An 18,014-nucleotide genomic window follows, 5' to 3' on the forward strand; every position below is an offset into this window, starting at 1 on the left:
GTTGGAAGATTGTGTTCAGATAAGTGTTTGCCACATTTTAGGGAGAACATTGGGAGTCTGAAGCATCTGAAGAGGACAATTTGAAGCAATTGAAGGGGAGGCTTAACAAAATAATGAAGGGATGGGAGAGCATGCTGTCTGAAGATTGGTTGAAAGAACTGGGGAGAACTGAAGAGAAGAGAAGATTCAGTAGGGATAAGATTACTGTCTACAAGTATTTTAACAGACCATTAAAGGAAAAGCGGTATGTTTTCTGCTTTGCCTCAGAAAATACAAAGAGAAGCAATGGGTACAAATTACAGGAAAGATTCTGGTTCATTTGAAGGAATGGCAATGAGATTTAAGTAACAATTGACAATGAGATTAGTCCAAGGTGGAGCGGCCTGCCTCTGCAGATAGGGGATTCTCCTTGAAGGGGCTGTGTGATTGAAGGCTAGATGACCACTTGCTTTGGAAGAGATCCATGCATAATTCTTTGATCTTGTGAGGTGACAGGTTTTTGTTAAACACATACACACACACACACATACACCATGGCTATTTCTTAAGACTATCTATTAAAGGATGGGAAGGCTTGTATGTGTTTCAGAGACTAAAATATCTACCTCAAGAAAGGTAGCTGGTGGAGATGTATTATAACATGTTAGTAGAATAAGGAAGACAACTGAATGAAATAAAAAGAAAGGAAGGAGCTTGTAGCACTACTAGCTATAAGTTCAAGTGCTTTACAGAGTTTAAAATGTGATTTGAAAAGATCAAATGGGAAGGCATTTGACTGAGCAAAGTTGAGAAGAACCAGTACAACTGGACTAAGAGGAAGTTTGAAGATTAAGAGAGGGAAGGGGGAAAGAAATTTCTTGAAAGTCAGGATAAAGTATCCTGGCACAAGAACAGATTAGGTGATGACCACCATGATAATTTATTCAGATGAAGGGAAGCCATTTCCCTAAAGGTAATATATTTGGCCTGCCTATACAAAATGTCTGTATCCAGCACTTTCCTTGTTGCCTTCAAAGCACACTGCTAATCACACCAGACATGCAATCAGAGCCAAGCTCAAGGACAACTAAACTTCTAAGAGATTACATAGCCCTATCTGACTTCTCATCCTGACATCACATCTCATATCTCCAAATGCTAAATGAAATGGATGTTTAATTTAAATTCAAACCTTTAAACACAAACGTCCAACACTGAACTCATCTTTCCTGCAAAAAACAAATGAAAAGAAAACAAAAAAAACCCATTCCTCTCTCAACTCCTCTATAACTGTTAAGTATACCACCTTCCTCCTAATTGCCCAAGTTCACAAGTTAGGTCTTGTCTTCAACTCCTCACTCTAAGAAGAGAGATAAGAAATAGCAAGAAAGAGTTTTGTCTGTCCAAAAGCTTCCTCAGATTTTTTGCAGGGATGGAGAATATAGCAGATAAGGCAGGTAGTTGTCTATATAGAAAGTTAGGCATCCCCTCTAAGCCATCCCACAAACTTTCTTATATCTTCCATTGCCCCAACCGCTGTAGCCCATACTCTAACCTAACCTAATGCAGGGATCTTAAGAAAAAAGACCTCAGGGCAGAAATAAAAGATAGAGCAGGCCAGTAATCACTGGGGTTTTAAGGAGGTTTTACAGTTCAAAACTTGCTATTTATACATACACACACACACACACACACACACACACACACACACACACACACATATATATATATATATATATATTCCTCCTTTGCTTCTGATACACCTGTACTTACTAGCAAACACATAAACCAGCACCGTAGTTCAGCTGACAGCTGAGGAAAAGTGATGGCACACTTTTCCATCACCAACCTGTGGACCAAGGTAGATGTGGGCTCAGTGGTTAGTGAAGCCTTGGCCAGGTAGGTCCAAGGCTAGGGGGCAGGAGACAAGGGATAGAAAATAGAGAGAAAAGCAGGAGAAGGGAGATGCAGAAAAAAGCTTCCCACTTCCCTTTTGCTCCTCTTCCACAGGTTGCTAATTGTCTACCCCTGGAATTCCAGGTTTTTTGACTGGTTTGGTGACATGTCTCTGCCAAGGTTATTCTGTCAAATGTGAACGTTCTTGCTCATGGCAAGAAGATGCTGACCTCTTTCAGTGACGCTGTCAAGAACCTGAACAACTTTAAGTGTGACTTTGCTTATCTGAAGGAACTTCATTGTGAAAAGCTGCATGTGGACTCTGAGAATTGCAGGGTAAGTCCTGGAGCTGCTCACTTTGGTGCAAAGGTTCTGAGACCCTTCCTGCAGGGCTGCCAAAGAGTTCTAGAAAGGTAGGGGAAGGGGCTCAGGAGTTAGGATTACTACTAGAGCAGGGAAGAGACCATTTGCCCTGTGGCTTAAAGAGATCTTCTCATTCCCCGCTTACAATGGAAACTACACCACTTATTTCCCTGACTTCCCTTCTTTTTCTTCCTACTTCCTTCCTTTCCTTCCTTCCTTCCTTCCTTCCTTCCTTCCTTCCCTTCCTTCCTTACTTCCTTTCTTTCCTTCCTTCCCTTCCTTCCTTACTTCCTTTCTTTCCTTCCTTCCCTTCCTTCCTACCTTTCTTTCCTTCCTTCCCTTCCTTCCTTCCCTTCCTTCCTTCCTTCCTTCCTTCCTTCCTTCCTTTCTTCTTTCCTTCCTTCCTCCCTCCCTCCCTTCCTTTCCTTCCTTCCTTTCCTTCCTTCCTTCTTTCCTTCCTTCTTTCCTTCCTTCCTTCCTTCCTTCCTTCCTTCCTTCCTTCCTTCCTTCCTTCCTTCCTTCCTTTCCTCCCTCCCTTCCTTCCTTTTTTATTTATTTCATTCAATTGTCTTCCTTAATCTACTGTGTTATAATACATCTCCACTAGCTAGTTTCTCTTGGTATTGGTCATTTAGCCTTCTTCAATTACAGAATTCCTTAAAGGAGAATCCCCTATCTCCAGAGGCAGGCCATCTCACTCTTAATTGTCACCTAAATCTCATTGCATAAAATGAACCCTAATCTCTAATGGGGTTTCATGGATAAAGGTTTCTCTGTAGAGAAATCCTTATCACAAGAAATATTCTGTTAGAACTTAAAAGGGAGGAGGGGAAAGTGGAAAGAAAAAGAATGGGGTGCTGATAGAAGGGAGGCCAGTTTGAGGGAGGCAGTGTTCAGAAGCAAAACACTGGTGAGGAAGGGAAGGGTGAAAGGAGAAAGAAAAGTATAAACAGGGGAGAAAATAGGATAGAGAGAAAGACAGTAAGCATAACTGTGAATGTGAATGGGATGAACTCTCCCATAAAACCAAAGCAGATAGCAGAGTGGATTAAAAACCATAATCCCACAATATGTTGTTTACAAGAAACACATATGAAGCAGAGAGATACACACTGAGGAAAGGTAAAAGGTAGAAGCAGAATATATTCAGGCTAAGTAAAAACCAAACCAAGCCAAACCAAACAAACCAAACAAAGAAAAACAGGGGTAGCAATCCTGATCTCAGGTAAAGCTAAAGCAAAAATAGATCTAATTAAAAGGGAGGAGGAAGGAAACCACATCTTGCTAAAAGGTACTATAGACAATGAAGTAATATCAATACTAAACAGACATATACCGAGTGGTATAGTATCCAGAGTCTTAGAGGAGAAATTAAATGAGATACAGGAAGAAATAGCAAACCTATACTAGTGGGGTACCTCAACATTCCACTCTCAAAACTAGATAAATCTAATATTAAAATAAACAAGAAAAAAGTTAAGGAGATGAATAGAATTTTAGAAAAGTTAGATATGATAGATCTCTGGAGAAAACCGAATGGGGATAGAAAGGAATGCATTTTGCTTCATGGTACATGGCACCTACACAAAAACTGACCATTCACTAGGGCCTAAAACTGTACAATCCAGTGCAGAAAGGCAGAATCATTAGCAAATATCCTTTTCTTCTCATGATTCAGTAAAAGTCATGTATAATAAATGGCCATGGAAAATAGACTAAAATTAATTACAAACTAAAAAATCTAATTCTAAAGAATAAGTGGGTCAAACAACAAATTTTAGAAATAATCAATAACTTTGTCAAAGAGGATGACAATAATGAGACAATATACCAAAACTTATGGGATGCAGTCAAAGCAGTTCTTAGGATAAATTTTATATTTCTAAATACTTACATGAATAAAATAGAGAAACAGGAGATCAATGAATTGGGAATGCAACTAAAAAAAAGCTAAAATAAGACAAACTAAAAATTCTCAATTAAATACCAGATTAGAAATTCTGAAAATTAAGGGAGAGATTACTAAAATTGAAATTAAGAAAACTATTGAACTAATAAATAAAACTAAAAGCTGGTATTATGAAAAAATAGATACACCTTTGGTTAATTTGTTTAAAAAGAAAGAAAGAAAGAAGAAAACCAAATTACCAGTATCAAAAAAGGGTGAATTCACCACCAATGAAGAGGAAATTAAAAACAATAATTAGGAGGTATTTTGCTCAACTTCCTTACAATAAATTTGGCAATCTAAGTGAAATGGATGGATATTTGCAAAACTATAAATTTGGCCTGGTTAACAGAAGAGGAAATAAAAATACTTAAATAACCCCATTTTAGAAAAAGAAGTTGAACAAGCCATCAATGAACTTCCTAAGAAAGAAAATCTCTAGGGCCAGATGGATTTACAAGTGAATTCTATCAAATATTTAAGGACCAGTTAATTCCAATACTATATAAATTATTTGGGAAAATAGGCAAAGAAGGAGTCCTAACAAATTCTTTTTATGATACAAATATGGTGCTGATACCCAAACCAGGAAGAACCAAAACAGAGAAAGAAAATCATAGGCCAATTCCTCTAATGAATATTGATGTAAAAATTTTAAATAAATTACTAGCAAAGATGTTACAGTAATTTATCATGAGGATAATATACTATGACGAGGTGGGATTTATACCAGGAATGCAGGTCTGGTTCAATATTAGGAAAACTACAAACATCATTAGCCATCTCAAGAACAAAATTTACAGAAATCACATGATAATTTCAATAGATGCAGAAAAAGCTTTCGATAAAAAAACATCACCCATTCTTCTTAAAAACACTACAGAGCACAGGATTTTAATCGAGTTTTCCTTAAAATGATAAGTAGCATTGATCTAAAACCATCACCAAACATTATCTGCAATGGGGATAAGCTAGAAGCATTCCCAATAAGATCAGATTGGCTAATATGGCAAAAAAGGGAAATGATACATGTTGAAGAAGATATGGAAAAATTGGGACACTAATGCTTTTTTGGTGGAGGTGTGAACTGATCCAACCATTCTGGAGAGCAATTTGGAACTATGACAAAGGGCTGCAGAACTGTGCATCCCCTTTGACCCAGCAATACCACTAGTAGGTCTGTATCCCCAAGAGATTATAAAAAAGGGAAAAGGGGGGCTGCTAAGTGGCACAGTGAGTAGAGCACTGGCCCTGGAGTCAGGAGGACCTGAGTTGAAATTCCATCTCAGACACTTGACACATGTACAAGCTGTGTGACCTTGGGCAACTCACTTAACCCCAATTGCCCTGCCAAAAAACAAAAAAAAAGGAAAAGGACCTACATGTCCAAAAATATTTTACTGTGCTATAATAAGAAATGATGAGCAGGCAGATTTCAGAAAAATCTGGAAAGACTTACAGGAACTGATGCTGAGTGAAGTGAGCAGAATCAGGAGAACATTGTACACAGTAACAGAAATATTTTAAGATGATTAACTTTAATAGACTTAGCTCTCCTCAGCAATACAATGATCTAAGACCATTCCATATGACTCATGATGGAAAATGTCATCCACATCCAGAGAAAGAACTGTGGAGACTGAATGTAGATCAAAGCATACTAGTTTCTTTTTTTTGGTGGGGGGTTATTTTTTTTCTTTCTTGTGGTTTTTCCCTTTTGTTCTCATTCATCTTTCACAACCTGACTAATGTGGAAATATATTTTATAAGGTTGTACATGTATATAGCCTATTAGGTTGTTTGCTGTCTTGGGCAGAAGGGAGAGGAAGAAGGGAGAAAAAAAATTAGGAACTCAAAAACTTATAAAAGTGAATGTGAAAAACTATCTTTACACTTAATTGGGAGAAAAGACGATTAAGTGGAAACAATAAGGAAAAATAAAAATGGAAAAAAAAGAACTTAAAAGGCGTTCTTACATTGTCTAAGGGTGGTTGGACTTAACTGGATTCCCCTTAAGGCATGACTAGAATTCTTTTGTTCAGGCCTCCATATACCTGTGTTTTTCTCACAGCTTCTGGGAAATGTGTTGGTGATTGTCCTATTTGAGTATTTCAGCAGTGAATTCACTCCTGTCTGGCAGAAACTTGTAGCTGGAGCAGCTACTGCTCTGGCCCACAAGTCCCACTGAAACCCTGAGTGCTGGTGGGCTGGACTTGGAGAAAACAATTCCTGGAGCGCATGACCTGAATTGGGGAAGGATCCAGAAGCACAATCTACTAACAATCCCAGACCCTGGAGATCTCTTTCTTTCTGAAACTATATTTGTTCATGGTCCACACTTTAACAAGAAAGGATTAGAGAGGGGATGGGAAAGACATGAAAAGATTTTCCCCAGTGCCAATAAAATAAAAATGAGTACTTGGTCATGAAGGGAAAGGTGAAAAGTTATATCATCACAGATTCAGAGTAAAAAGGGACCCTCAGAGGTCTTCATATCCAACATTGTCTATTTTTTTGGAGGGGGGAAGGCAAGGCAATTGGGGTTAAGTGACTTGCCCATGGTCACATGGCTAGTGTCACGTTTCTGAGGCAGGTTTTGAACTCAGGTCTTCCTGACTCCAGGGCCAGTGCTCTATTCACTGCACCACACAGCTGCCCCCCCACGACATTGTCATTTTACAGAAGCAAGTGAGGCTCAGGGAATTTGTCAATCAGTCAAGGTCACATGTGATAATTATCAGAGGCAAGATTTGAAGCCAAGTTCTATAAGTCACACAGGCAAGATTTTTTTTTTCTCACTACACCAGTTAAAGGCCCTGACTAATTTATATGAACCCCAAAGAATCCAGCACTAATATTTGGAAGAAAAGAGAAATTCAGTGGCATCAGGGTTTGAGGGAAGGTTATAGTAAAGATTCTAATAAATTCCTCAACTCTATATCTTAGTCACCACTTCCACTTATCCCACCCTCCCAAAACATACTGATTCAGTTTTGGGGTCATTAAATGTAAATAAAGTCCAGAGCACTCCATCTGGGGTCAGAGAACCTTGATTCAAATCTACCTCTGACACTCCTTGGATGACCTTAGACAAATCACTTATTCTTCCTACATCTCAGTTTTTTCTCGTAAAATGAGAGAGTTAGACTAGATGATTTCTGGTGTCCCTTCTAGGTCTAGATCTATGATCTCATAAATGTCTTAGATCTCCTTCAGGTCTTGCTTCCTCAGCCTATAAACCTAATCCAAAGCCTCTGGCCTCTCCACCTACCTTCTTTCATCCTTCAAAAATAGAGTAAATCCAGCACATCTACCTTTCAGATTCAGCACACTTTGCTGAACGGAAATGACCAACCAGAAGAAAAAGGAAGTTTACCCCACCCCATTGCCTGCAGTGGCCCCCTTGAGTCCTACCACCTAGATGGAGTTCCTGTGCCCAGGGTTTAAAGCAGGGAACTGAGCAGGAGAGGATGAACTGCCCATGGAACAACACTGACTCTTCCTTTTGACATTTAAATAATTTGAGAGTCATAATTTCTGGCTAATTAATAATTTTATTAATAATATTAGCACTTTATTAGGTGAAAGAGGTTAGTGGCACTTTCAAATGCCAAAGATCCTCATGGTGACAGGCTCATGACTAACATGCCTTTGGAAAAGTGGGTGTTCCAGAGAGTAGCAATCAACTCTGACTGGTTAACAATTAATGAGGAAATGAATATTACAGTGAGAATTGGGCTTACTCCAATAAGGGGCTGAGAGAATGACATCATGTCACTCTTGGACAAATAGACTATGTCTATACCCAGATCACCCCCAGCCTTGGGCAATATAGACAAAAGATCAGCCTCCACTCAAACTTGCTTGAGTGGAACATAATGGGCAGGAATTCACCTTAAATAAGATGGTCTAAGGGTAAATTTTTGACAGAGGTCAGTAATGTCATTTCAAAGAAAACAGCACAGGGAAAAATCCTGGATCTCCCCCATAATTGGTTATTAATAATCATATCTCTCAACCCCCTTAACCCTACCAGTGCCCACAGACTCAAGATAAGCACCCAAAGCAATACACACATGCCAATATGCAAATCAGACTGAGATATCAACAGATAATAAAACACACAGAACCGCTAAGATACAAACACACACAGATGTATGGAGGTTGGTGACTGTGAATATGGAGAGACACAGATGAACACACTGACGCAAACAGACACAGACACAGACACAGACACACACACACACACACACACATGCTTACACACAAATTCACTCAGCCCAGAGAAGCCTTCTTAATCAGCCTCAATTCACTCCATGTCTGTGGTCCATGGGAACAAACTATGCAGACAGGTAGCAGTGTCTGAATATCTTCCAGGCATGATTCCCTAACCTTAACAAAGCTGACAGCTGTGCAGTGAGTTTATGACACACTGTCGACTCCTTCTAATTCTGTTAACATTTTAAATCCTGACAAGGGAGTAAGGATCATATAGGGCCTCAAGATAAGCAGTGTTGAGAGGGAAGACCTGTAGATAGAAGGAGATCAGGAGGAAGGCTTCAAGAATTCACTTAGAGAAAGGGAATCAGGAAAAGACAGGAAGCTAATCAGATCCCTCTCTGTTACTGTGGTTCAAAATAGGGGTCCCAAACAAATAATCCATCATTAATTGTGGTACCCCAAACTGGACATCATTTTCTCATTCTATGTGTCAGATAGGAGTCCATCTCTTCTCAACCCTCCACCCCCAACACATGCACCACCCTCTCTTCCACTGGCTTCATTCCAGAACCAATAAAAAGCCAGAAGCCTAAAGGGCAGAACTGAGACAGCTGAGGCATCACACTGTTTTTGACACATCTTTGTTCACAAGCAAACTCACAAACCTGTCAAAATGCCACATCTGAGCTCTGATTAGAACTCCATCACCTCCATGTGGAATAAAGTGCAGACTGACCAGATTGGTGGTAAGGCTTTTGCAACATAAGTACAAGAGCCATAGAGAAGGGGTGAAGGAGAAGGGCAGAGAATGGAAACTATGGCTGGTCATTGAATGGCAATCCCAGATTTATAGCCCTATAGGCAGGAAACATCTCACTTCCCTGAGTACCTCTCTTAATTATATCAAAAACAAAGGCCTTTGCCCAGTAAATATTATTTGAATGAGTATACCAGAGAAAGAATGAAGAAAGGAAGGAACAAATGAAAAACTGAAGGTAGTATTTCCCATCATCCTTGTAACATGGATCCCCAAAGTGTTCTGACTCTAAGAGACAGCATTTGAAAAATCCTGTTGCCCCTACTAGCCAATATCACCACCTTCATTGCAGAGTATCTGGAATTCCCTCTTCTCTCTCAGACTGATCAGATCTTACTCAGGGACAGTGGGGGCCAGCAAGGAGGTGGGAACTTCTCAGTTCTTATGGCCCATAGATAGTAACCATCACTAAATAGCTTCTGGCTTTAGGTGCATGGCTCAGCCTCCCTTTCTCTCTGCCTTGGTCTCTTCCACAGTCTCTTGAAGTATCCTATCAAACCCACAAAATTAACTCACAAAATCGGGTTAATGACAGTGAGGAAATCAGCCATCTATTTCAAGATGCTTGTCTCCCAAGTCTCTACCCGACTCTCTTCTCTTTTGTATTACTTTCTCAGCCTGAGAGACTGCTGGGTGGCTTTTAGTCCCTAGGCAACTGAAAAGGATGGGGATGCAGGGTGGTGTCTGGTTGGGGATATGGGGAAGGAATGCATCACAAGCAGCTCCAGTTAGGTAGGCCTCAGAAGGTAATATAGGGGGGCAGCTAGGTGGTGCAGTAAGTAGAGCACTGGCCCTGGAATCAGGAGGACCTGAGTTCAAATCCAGCCGCAGACACTTGACACACTTACTAGTTGTGTGACCTTGGGCAAGTCACTTAACCCCAAGTGCCTTGCCCTTCCCCCTCCACAAAAAAGAAGGTAATCTAGGCCCAGTCCTGCTTGCAGGCAGACCTTTGGTTCATCTCCATCCTTCCTATAGCTATCCAATTCTATTATGGCTCTAGAGGACCAAGGAAAGGTATTCCCTCTTTCTGAATATTTTAGCCCCTTGTCTCTTTTATGAAAAATTGCCTGCCCTGATTCCAGGGGTTTTATCCACCGGCATATGGACTTCTCATAGTCTGCAGGTATATGAACATGCATATACACATTCCTTTTATCCCTTTATCCTTCACAAATATTTTCCCACCCCACAAGCCACAATCACTGTCCACTTCCCACTCCCAGCATTGGCCAATGACTTTATATCCCTCCCTCTTCCTTTCACAGACCCTGTGACACCTAGCGCCTTACTCAAAATTCCATCTCTCCTCTCCCCCTCACAGTCAGTGTGGATGTCTATTGCTGGACTTGTCCTGCCAGCTGTCATAGAAGATAAAGGCCTGAAGAGGTTGCCTCATCGTCCTATTACAGGAGTATATATTCAGTCTATTGAAAAATGCAAATTAAACCTATCAATAGGGAGCTCTCAGCCTGACATAAAGACCTTGCCTCCAAGATGTCTACTCTGATACAAACTCACAGTCCTGGGTGGATAGTTAGGAGATATATAGGGCATGAACCCATGTTGAATAAAGAAAACTAATAAGCAATAAAATAAAAATTTGAATTCATATTCTGTGCAGGCTGAGGAGGAATTGGAAGGAGGGACTATGCTGAGAGGTATTGATTTTTCCCATCTTGGTGTGGTAGAAAGAGAAGAGGTGGTTGTAGTTGTGGTTTAAAAAAAAAATAAAAAGGATTTAGGGCATTCTTGATCAGGTGCCAATTGTATTAGATAACCCCTATGGTTCCCTTCAAACTTCATGGCTCAATCCATGATTAGTTCTAGGTTCCTCCAGGTAAGCTCCTCGGAGGGGATAAATTATTATGAGTGATGGAAATTTTACAGAGAGGGAAGAAAGGAAGAGTTGGGAGGGGTAGATATCATTGTCTCTGAGGAGACAACTTTGAGATAGTAGATTGACCGTGGCAACAATGTGCCACTGAGATGTTTGTTTAGTGTTTGAGGAGTGAACAAGATGGATTGTGGGCAGGGAAAGAATTTGAGAGGAGAGGAGAATCTGAAGCACAGTGAAAAGAGGATACTAGATCTAGAAGGTATCACAGAGGTCATCCCCTTCCTTATTTGTTTCCTTTCTCTACAAAATTCCTAGGCAGTGGTTACACAGCCTCCATCTGGTGACCACTAGTGATAAGAGAAGTTTTGATTCTCCATGGTAGCATACATCATTTTTAGAAACCTAAAATTATTAGATTTTATTCCTTCTTTATATTGATGTAAGTGCTACCTCTTTGCAATATCCACCCACTGATCTTACTTATATTTTCTGGCAACAAGCAGAACAAGTCTTATCTCCTTTTCACATGCCAACCCTTCAAATATCTGAAGACAGTTGTGTTATTTACTTTCAGCCTTTTCTCCTGAATAATATTCTTTATTCTCTTTATTGGATTAATTTCAAGTCCTAATCATTATGACCTCCTCTTGACACATTTCAGTTAATATCTTTGATAAAATATGGTGCCCATAATTGAACCCTCCACTCTGGATGTAATTTGAACAGGGGAGAATTCAACAGGTCTATCAGCTCTCCCCCTCTTGACAGGTCTTTATTCACTGAACCTAAAATCACATTTAAATCACTGTTTCAAGAGTCCTGCTTTCTAGATATAATGGGCCTCAGAGGCCAGCTAGTCCAGTGTGCATTGGAACAAGAGTCCCTTCCACAAAAAAACATCCAAAGTGCTCTTCCAGCCTTTGCATGTAAATCTCAAAGGACATAAATGTCTTTGTGTCCTGAGGCAGCCTACTTTCCTTTGGGAAATCTTCAATTATTAGCAATTTTTTTCTTTGTGTAGAGAATAAATCTTTCTCCGTGTTTGCTGCTGGACAGGCCAGTCTGCTGTCCTTCCCTTTCCCATGACTCTGGATTTCCATGGATCAGGTTTGATCCTGGGGACCTGATGCCAAGGTGGGGTCAGCCTCTCTTGGCTTATGTTCCCCACTATTTGCTCTAAATAGCAATTCTCAAAAGTTTTGATTTCAGGACCCCTCATACTCTTAAAGATTACTGAGTATGCTTAAAAAGCTTTGGTTTATATGGATTATATATATTTTTTACTATTTAGTGTATTAGAAATTAAAATATATTATTGTTGTTGTCTTCACCTCACAGATTGCTTGAGAGGCATTCAGAGATCCCAAAGAGTTCCCAGATTATAATATGAGTATCAGGTATAAGACCATTTTTATTTTATTCACCATACAAAAATCATAAAATATACAAATGACTCTTAGGCACTCACAAATACAACAAACAAACAAACAAATAAATAAAACCCCTCAAATAGACAATTACACTTACTATCCTCTCCCTGGGAGTTAAAGACACTGTGAAACTGCTGAACAAATATTTCCTGTTCATTATGAACCTGTTCTGCCCAAGCAACTCACAATGACATCAGAAAGGCCTCCAGGCCAATGTGGAATGGCTTTAATTTTCCAGCTACAGGATCCTCCTGTTGGTGGTCCTTTTTCTCTTCTGAGGACCACACCATTGAGGAAATCTTTCTTCTGAACAGAAGTCAGGAACACTCAGTCTCTGGAACTCTTGAACGTGAGATTACCCACAAGGCAACTCAAAGACTGGAAATGTTCAGTCTCAAGATCCTTAGTTTTTGACCTAGGCTCAAAAAGAAAATAGGGAGCTATTTGAAATCCAGAGATGTAAGTCTCAGGTTCATTTAAGCAAATACAAACTTCTTGCCCTAAGCTTCTCCTAAAAGTCACCCTTTTCTGCTCTTGGGGTGGGAGAGCACACTCTTACAGTACCATGAACTGGAAGTCCAAGGTAGAAAGAATCTGTGAAAGGAAAAAAGGCAAAAGAGGTGGGCCCTTTCACCACTCACTCTTGGAGACAACAGACGGGGTCATCTCATCTGACACTGTCCATCCTCAATCCCAGTCACTGAAAGTGACCAGAGACATTCTCCACTGCAAGAGGTAAGGATTCATGGGACCTCTCTGACCAAGGGGCATATCCTGCAATCCCATGACATTGAAGGGAGATGCCATCAAAATGATATGCTCATTATATGTGACTTCTGCCTATTGCTCCTAGTGCCAGAGCCAACTGACTGTCATTCAGAATACAAACATATACCTGCCAATGTATGTGTTAGCAAGTATATACATGCATACAGAAAAGTCAGTGTATATATGTAAAAATATACATGTATTCACATATCACTTACACAAGCACATACATATAGAAAATGTCTATATCTATGTATTTATGTCTTGATCTAGATGTATTATACTATGGCAACCATTTTTTTGCTGTTGTGTTGTATTTTTTCAACTCAAGTGCAGTAATTCACATTTATTTCAATTAAATTAAATTTTAATTAAATTGATTTGATTTAAATGTACATAATTTAAATGTCTGTTAGATTTCAGCCATCTTTCCAGCTAAATAAGGAATTCTGAAAACCAATAAAATAGTAATAATGAAACAACAACAATAATAACATCAATAGTAACAATTTTATTTAGTGCTCTAAAGTTTGTCAAGCATATCTTGAACCATACAACAACTCCGTAATTTTATTCAGAAGGTATTTATTAAGATCATATTAACCACGAAGAAATGGAGTTCAGAAAAGTTAAGCAATTTGTCACTGGTCATATGACAAGTAAGTGACAAGAGAGACTACCTGTCTCCAAGCCGAGAAAACTGTAACGCATGACCATTTAAAGAAAAAAAATCTATAATTTATCATTTTAACTATTCTTTCCAACATTGTGTCACCTGCAAATTTTATAAGCTAGTCATTTATACTTACATCTGATTCAGATAAATGTTGGACTGAATAGTCAAAAACAAAACTCTGAGCCATTCCACTTCTAGCTTAAAACAGATTAGTCAAACTTTTGGGGAAGTCAGGAAAGTGAAAGTGAGGAAAGTGAAAATGAGGAAAGTGAAACTCCTAAGAATAAAATTCTAAAGAGAGATACAGAAGAAGTTTCCAACAGGAATTTAAAAAATAAAAAGGATCATCTGAAGTTACTGATGTCTAAAGAGACAGTTTGCATCAGGAAATCAATAATCAACTTATAAAAATCCATGCATAGTAGATAGAATCAAATAGGTGATAGCAGATAAACACAAAAACATGATATGTTCCTGGAAGAATACTATTAGAAGATCTAAAGTGTATAGAGAGCTAGCTTAAGGGAGAAAGAACAACAAAGTGGTGGGGAAAAGATAGATAGATAGGCAGATATTTATAGAATTGCTGCTAAAACTGGATGGGATGAAGCTGACTGGCAACAGAGAAAATCGATTTGTGTCCATTTTCTCTACCAAGGAGCATTATCATTGGCTGGGTAAGGATTGAACAAATATGGATAAAAACAAGTCAACATTTCAGATAAGTAAAGAAAGAGTAAAAGAGTACCTAGATATCTGACCCAGAAAATACTGTATTTTTTTGGTTCTGAATTATTATAGAAATGCAATTGCTATGCTACTTCCAGTCAGTGATTTTTGAAAGATGATTATAAACGCGAGATGTAAAAATGGTTGGACTAGGCCAAGGGTGGGAAACTTGCAGCCTCAAGGACACATGAAGACCTCTAGGTCCTCAAGTGTTGCCCTTTCATCAAATCCAAACTTCACAGAACAAATCCCCTTAATAAAAGGATTTGTTCTGTAAAACATGGACTCAGTCAAAAAGCTGCACCCAAGGACCTAGAAGGCCACATGTGGCCATGAGGCTACAGGTTTTCCTCCCCTGATACTAGGCAAATTACCTAGGTTTCAAAATCAGAATTCCCTATGCCATGTATCAGTGAGCTTGATTTTGATTTTTGGCAAAATTCTAAAATGTATCAATAAAGAGATAGTTAGGGAACATCTTGAAAAATAGCCAGGATGTCTTTCTCAAGAAAGGCCAATACCAGACTAACATTACTCACGTTTTTTGAGCAGGTTGATAAACTGATAGATCAGGGGATTGCTATGGATATAGCTGATCAAGATTTTGCCAAATCATTTAACAGTTTTTCATTACATTTTTGGGAAGACCAAAAAATTGTGGGTCACACAATCATACAACTAGATAAAATTCAGAACTGGTTCAATAGCTTGAACTAGGAGGAGTCAACTTGAGAGGGCTTCTACATTGTAGTGACCTAGGGAATTGTATTTAATGTTCTACTACTTAACACTTTCATGCAGAGAGAATATTGAGAGAGGCCATACTGTGATTTTTTCCTGGAGGGAAATAGCATAAAAGTCACTTTTTCGGTCTTCTCCAACTTGCATAAGCAATGCCATTTGGATAGAAAAGAGGAACACAATGGGTAAAGTAAAAAGCAGTTTCTTACCATTTTTATCCAGATCCTTATAATAAGGGTGTATGGGAAGGAAAAAGAACTAAGCATAGTTCCCAACAATAAGTCAGACTGGAACTGAACTGAGGTAATCAAAGGAAACAATAGATGAGAAAGGAGTTCAAAGAATAGGATGCGATCTTAGCCTGAGTACCTGCTACTTTTTCTAGCAAACTGGTTGAGTGTCATTAGCTATTGGCTGCAAGAAGTGACTAAAGAGATATACAATCTTCTTCTGAATGGGGAGAGGCTTACCAACCATAGCATACCACAGTGGATGGAGGTGAGAGTAGTAAGTGGTGCTCAGAATAGCACTGCAGTTAAAGACTGTAACTTAGATACAATGAGAAACTGAATGATCTTATAGAAAAGAATTGAGATTCTTCCTTGAAGGGTAGAAGTATGTTAAAACAACAGTGAACAAAGAAACAAACCACAGAACTCCTCAGTGAATGGGGAAAATGGTGGAGTGAGCTGATTAACAGATCAATAGCTTTTCCTGCAAGAGAAAGGCCTACTAATTTCAATAGTCCTAATGGAAGTTGGCAGGTGTGTTAAGTAAACCTGAAAATAATAGGATAGCTGAGTAGTTACTATAGACAAAATGTGATATTTAATAAGAGCAGCAGAAAGCAATGACAGATGGAGAGCACACCCAGAAGAGTAATTAAATTTAATCACTAGAAGACATTAATCAGTTGCTCTGTGATGTTAGAAACATGAATTTTTGATCTATTCATGTTTGCAGGACCTCTGTGCTTTCTCTGTGTACCATGACTACCTCTTTGTGGCTATGCAGGATATCTGTTACTCTCTTCTCAACAAATGCATCTATATTTGTGGAAGAATGAGGTCAAGGTTTATAAGAAAAGGTCCTTGTTATTTTATTACTATATTTCACCAAATAACTACTTTTAATGGTATCTTCTGAGCTAAATAGACTATAATTATCTGGCCTGTCTCAGAGAGATGATCCTGATAATAGCCCTACGGATCTGTTGGGTCTTGATGCTGTAGATGATAGGATTCATCAGAGGTGGGAAGAGGATGTAGACATTGCCCATCACAATGTGTATGATGGGTGAGGAATGCCTAGCAAACCGGTGAACAATTGAAAGGCCCAGCACTGGCACATAGAAGCACAGAACAGCCAGGATGTGGGACACACATGTATTAAGGGCCTTGAGCTGCTCCTTATGGGAAGCAATGGCCAAAACAGAGTGAAAGATCATGATGTAGGAGAGTAGGATGAAGAGAAAGTCTGACCCCATGGAGAGTAAGATGACAGTCAAGGCGTAAAAGCTGTTGAATCGTATATTAGAGCAGGAAAGGTGGATCATATCCTGATGCAAGCAATAAGAGTGGGAGAGGGTGTTCTGGTGGCAATAGGAGAGCCAGAGCAGCCGTAAGACTGGAGGTATGATAAGCATGGTGCTCCGGAGCCCTAGTACTACTGTGATCTTCACCACCCGGGATCTGGTGAGCATGGTGGGATACCTCAGTGGGTTGGTGATGGCAACAAAGCGGTCATAGGCCATGGCAAAGAGCATGGCTGATTCCATGAAGGAGAAGGAATGGACAACATAGAGTTGAAGGACACAGGCATAGAGGTGGATGCCATGGAGATCAAGCCACAGAACTCCCAGCACTGTGGGCATGGTAGACACACACAGGCCTAGGTCTGTACTTGCCAGCATCGCCAGGAAGTAATACATTGGCTGGTGCAGGGAGGGGTCTGTACGGACAATGTGGATGATTGTGGCATTGCCCACTATGGCAACCAGGTACACAGAGAAGACAGGTATAGAGATCCAGTGGTGGGCCCACTCTAAGCCAGGGAACCCTGTAAGCAGAAAGCTAGAAGAACTTGAATTGATACCCAATGTACTGGACATGATGTCAGATTTGTAGAGGAACCTTACAAATATCCACTTGCTAACAAAGGGTAGAATAACTTAGAATCACAAAAAACTCAGAGTTAAAATGTACTTCAGAGGTCATCTAGACCAACTTGCGCCACATCAAAGATGATCTCTATTGTGTGTGGGACAAGTGGCTGTCTAACCTCTAATTGGGACCCTCCAACAAACACACTTCGAAGCAGCCTCTTCCACAGTTAGATGATTTTTATTGCTAGCAAGTTTACCTTATGTCAAAATGACAAGTGGCTGTCTAACCTCTAATTGGGACCCTCCAACAAACACACTTCGAAGCAGCCTCTTCCACAGTTAGATGATTTTTATTGCTAGCAAGTTTACCTTATGTCAAAATGGAATCTGTCTCTCTGTAATTTATATCCTTAGCTCCTAGTTCTACCCTCTGAAGTCAGGAAGAATAAGTCCAATATTTGTACCACATTACAATCCTTCAAATACTTGAAGGTGAATGAAC

The 18,014-nt window shown here is 39.5% G+C and overlaps 1 protein-coding gene and 1 pseudogene across 1 annotated transcript; one reads left to right on the plus strand and one right to left on the minus strand.

Moving 5' to 3' along the window:
* Positions 1-628: 628 nt before the first annotated feature.
* On the plus strand, positions 629-6,374 carry LOC118836548 (annotated as a pseudogene).
* Positions 6,375-16,570: 10,196 nt separating this feature from the next.
* On the minus strand, positions 16,571-17,518 carry LOC118835775 (olfactory receptor 51V1-like). The gene has a single exon (XM_036743025.1). The coding sequence runs from the start codon at positions 17,516-17,518 to the stop codon at positions 16,571-16,573; it is 948 nt and encodes a 315-aa protein (XP_036598920.1).
* Positions 17,519-18,014: the final 496 nt, after the last annotated feature.

The sequence above is a fragment of the Trichosurus vulpecula genome, chromosome 2, assembly GCF_011100635.1.
Source record: "Trichosurus vulpecula isolate mTriVul1 chromosome 2, mTriVul1.pri, whole genome shotgun sequence".
In the NCBI taxonomy this organism is placed as follows: Eukaryota; Metazoa; Chordata; class Mammalia; order Diprotodontia; family Phalangeridae; genus Trichosurus; species Trichosurus vulpecula.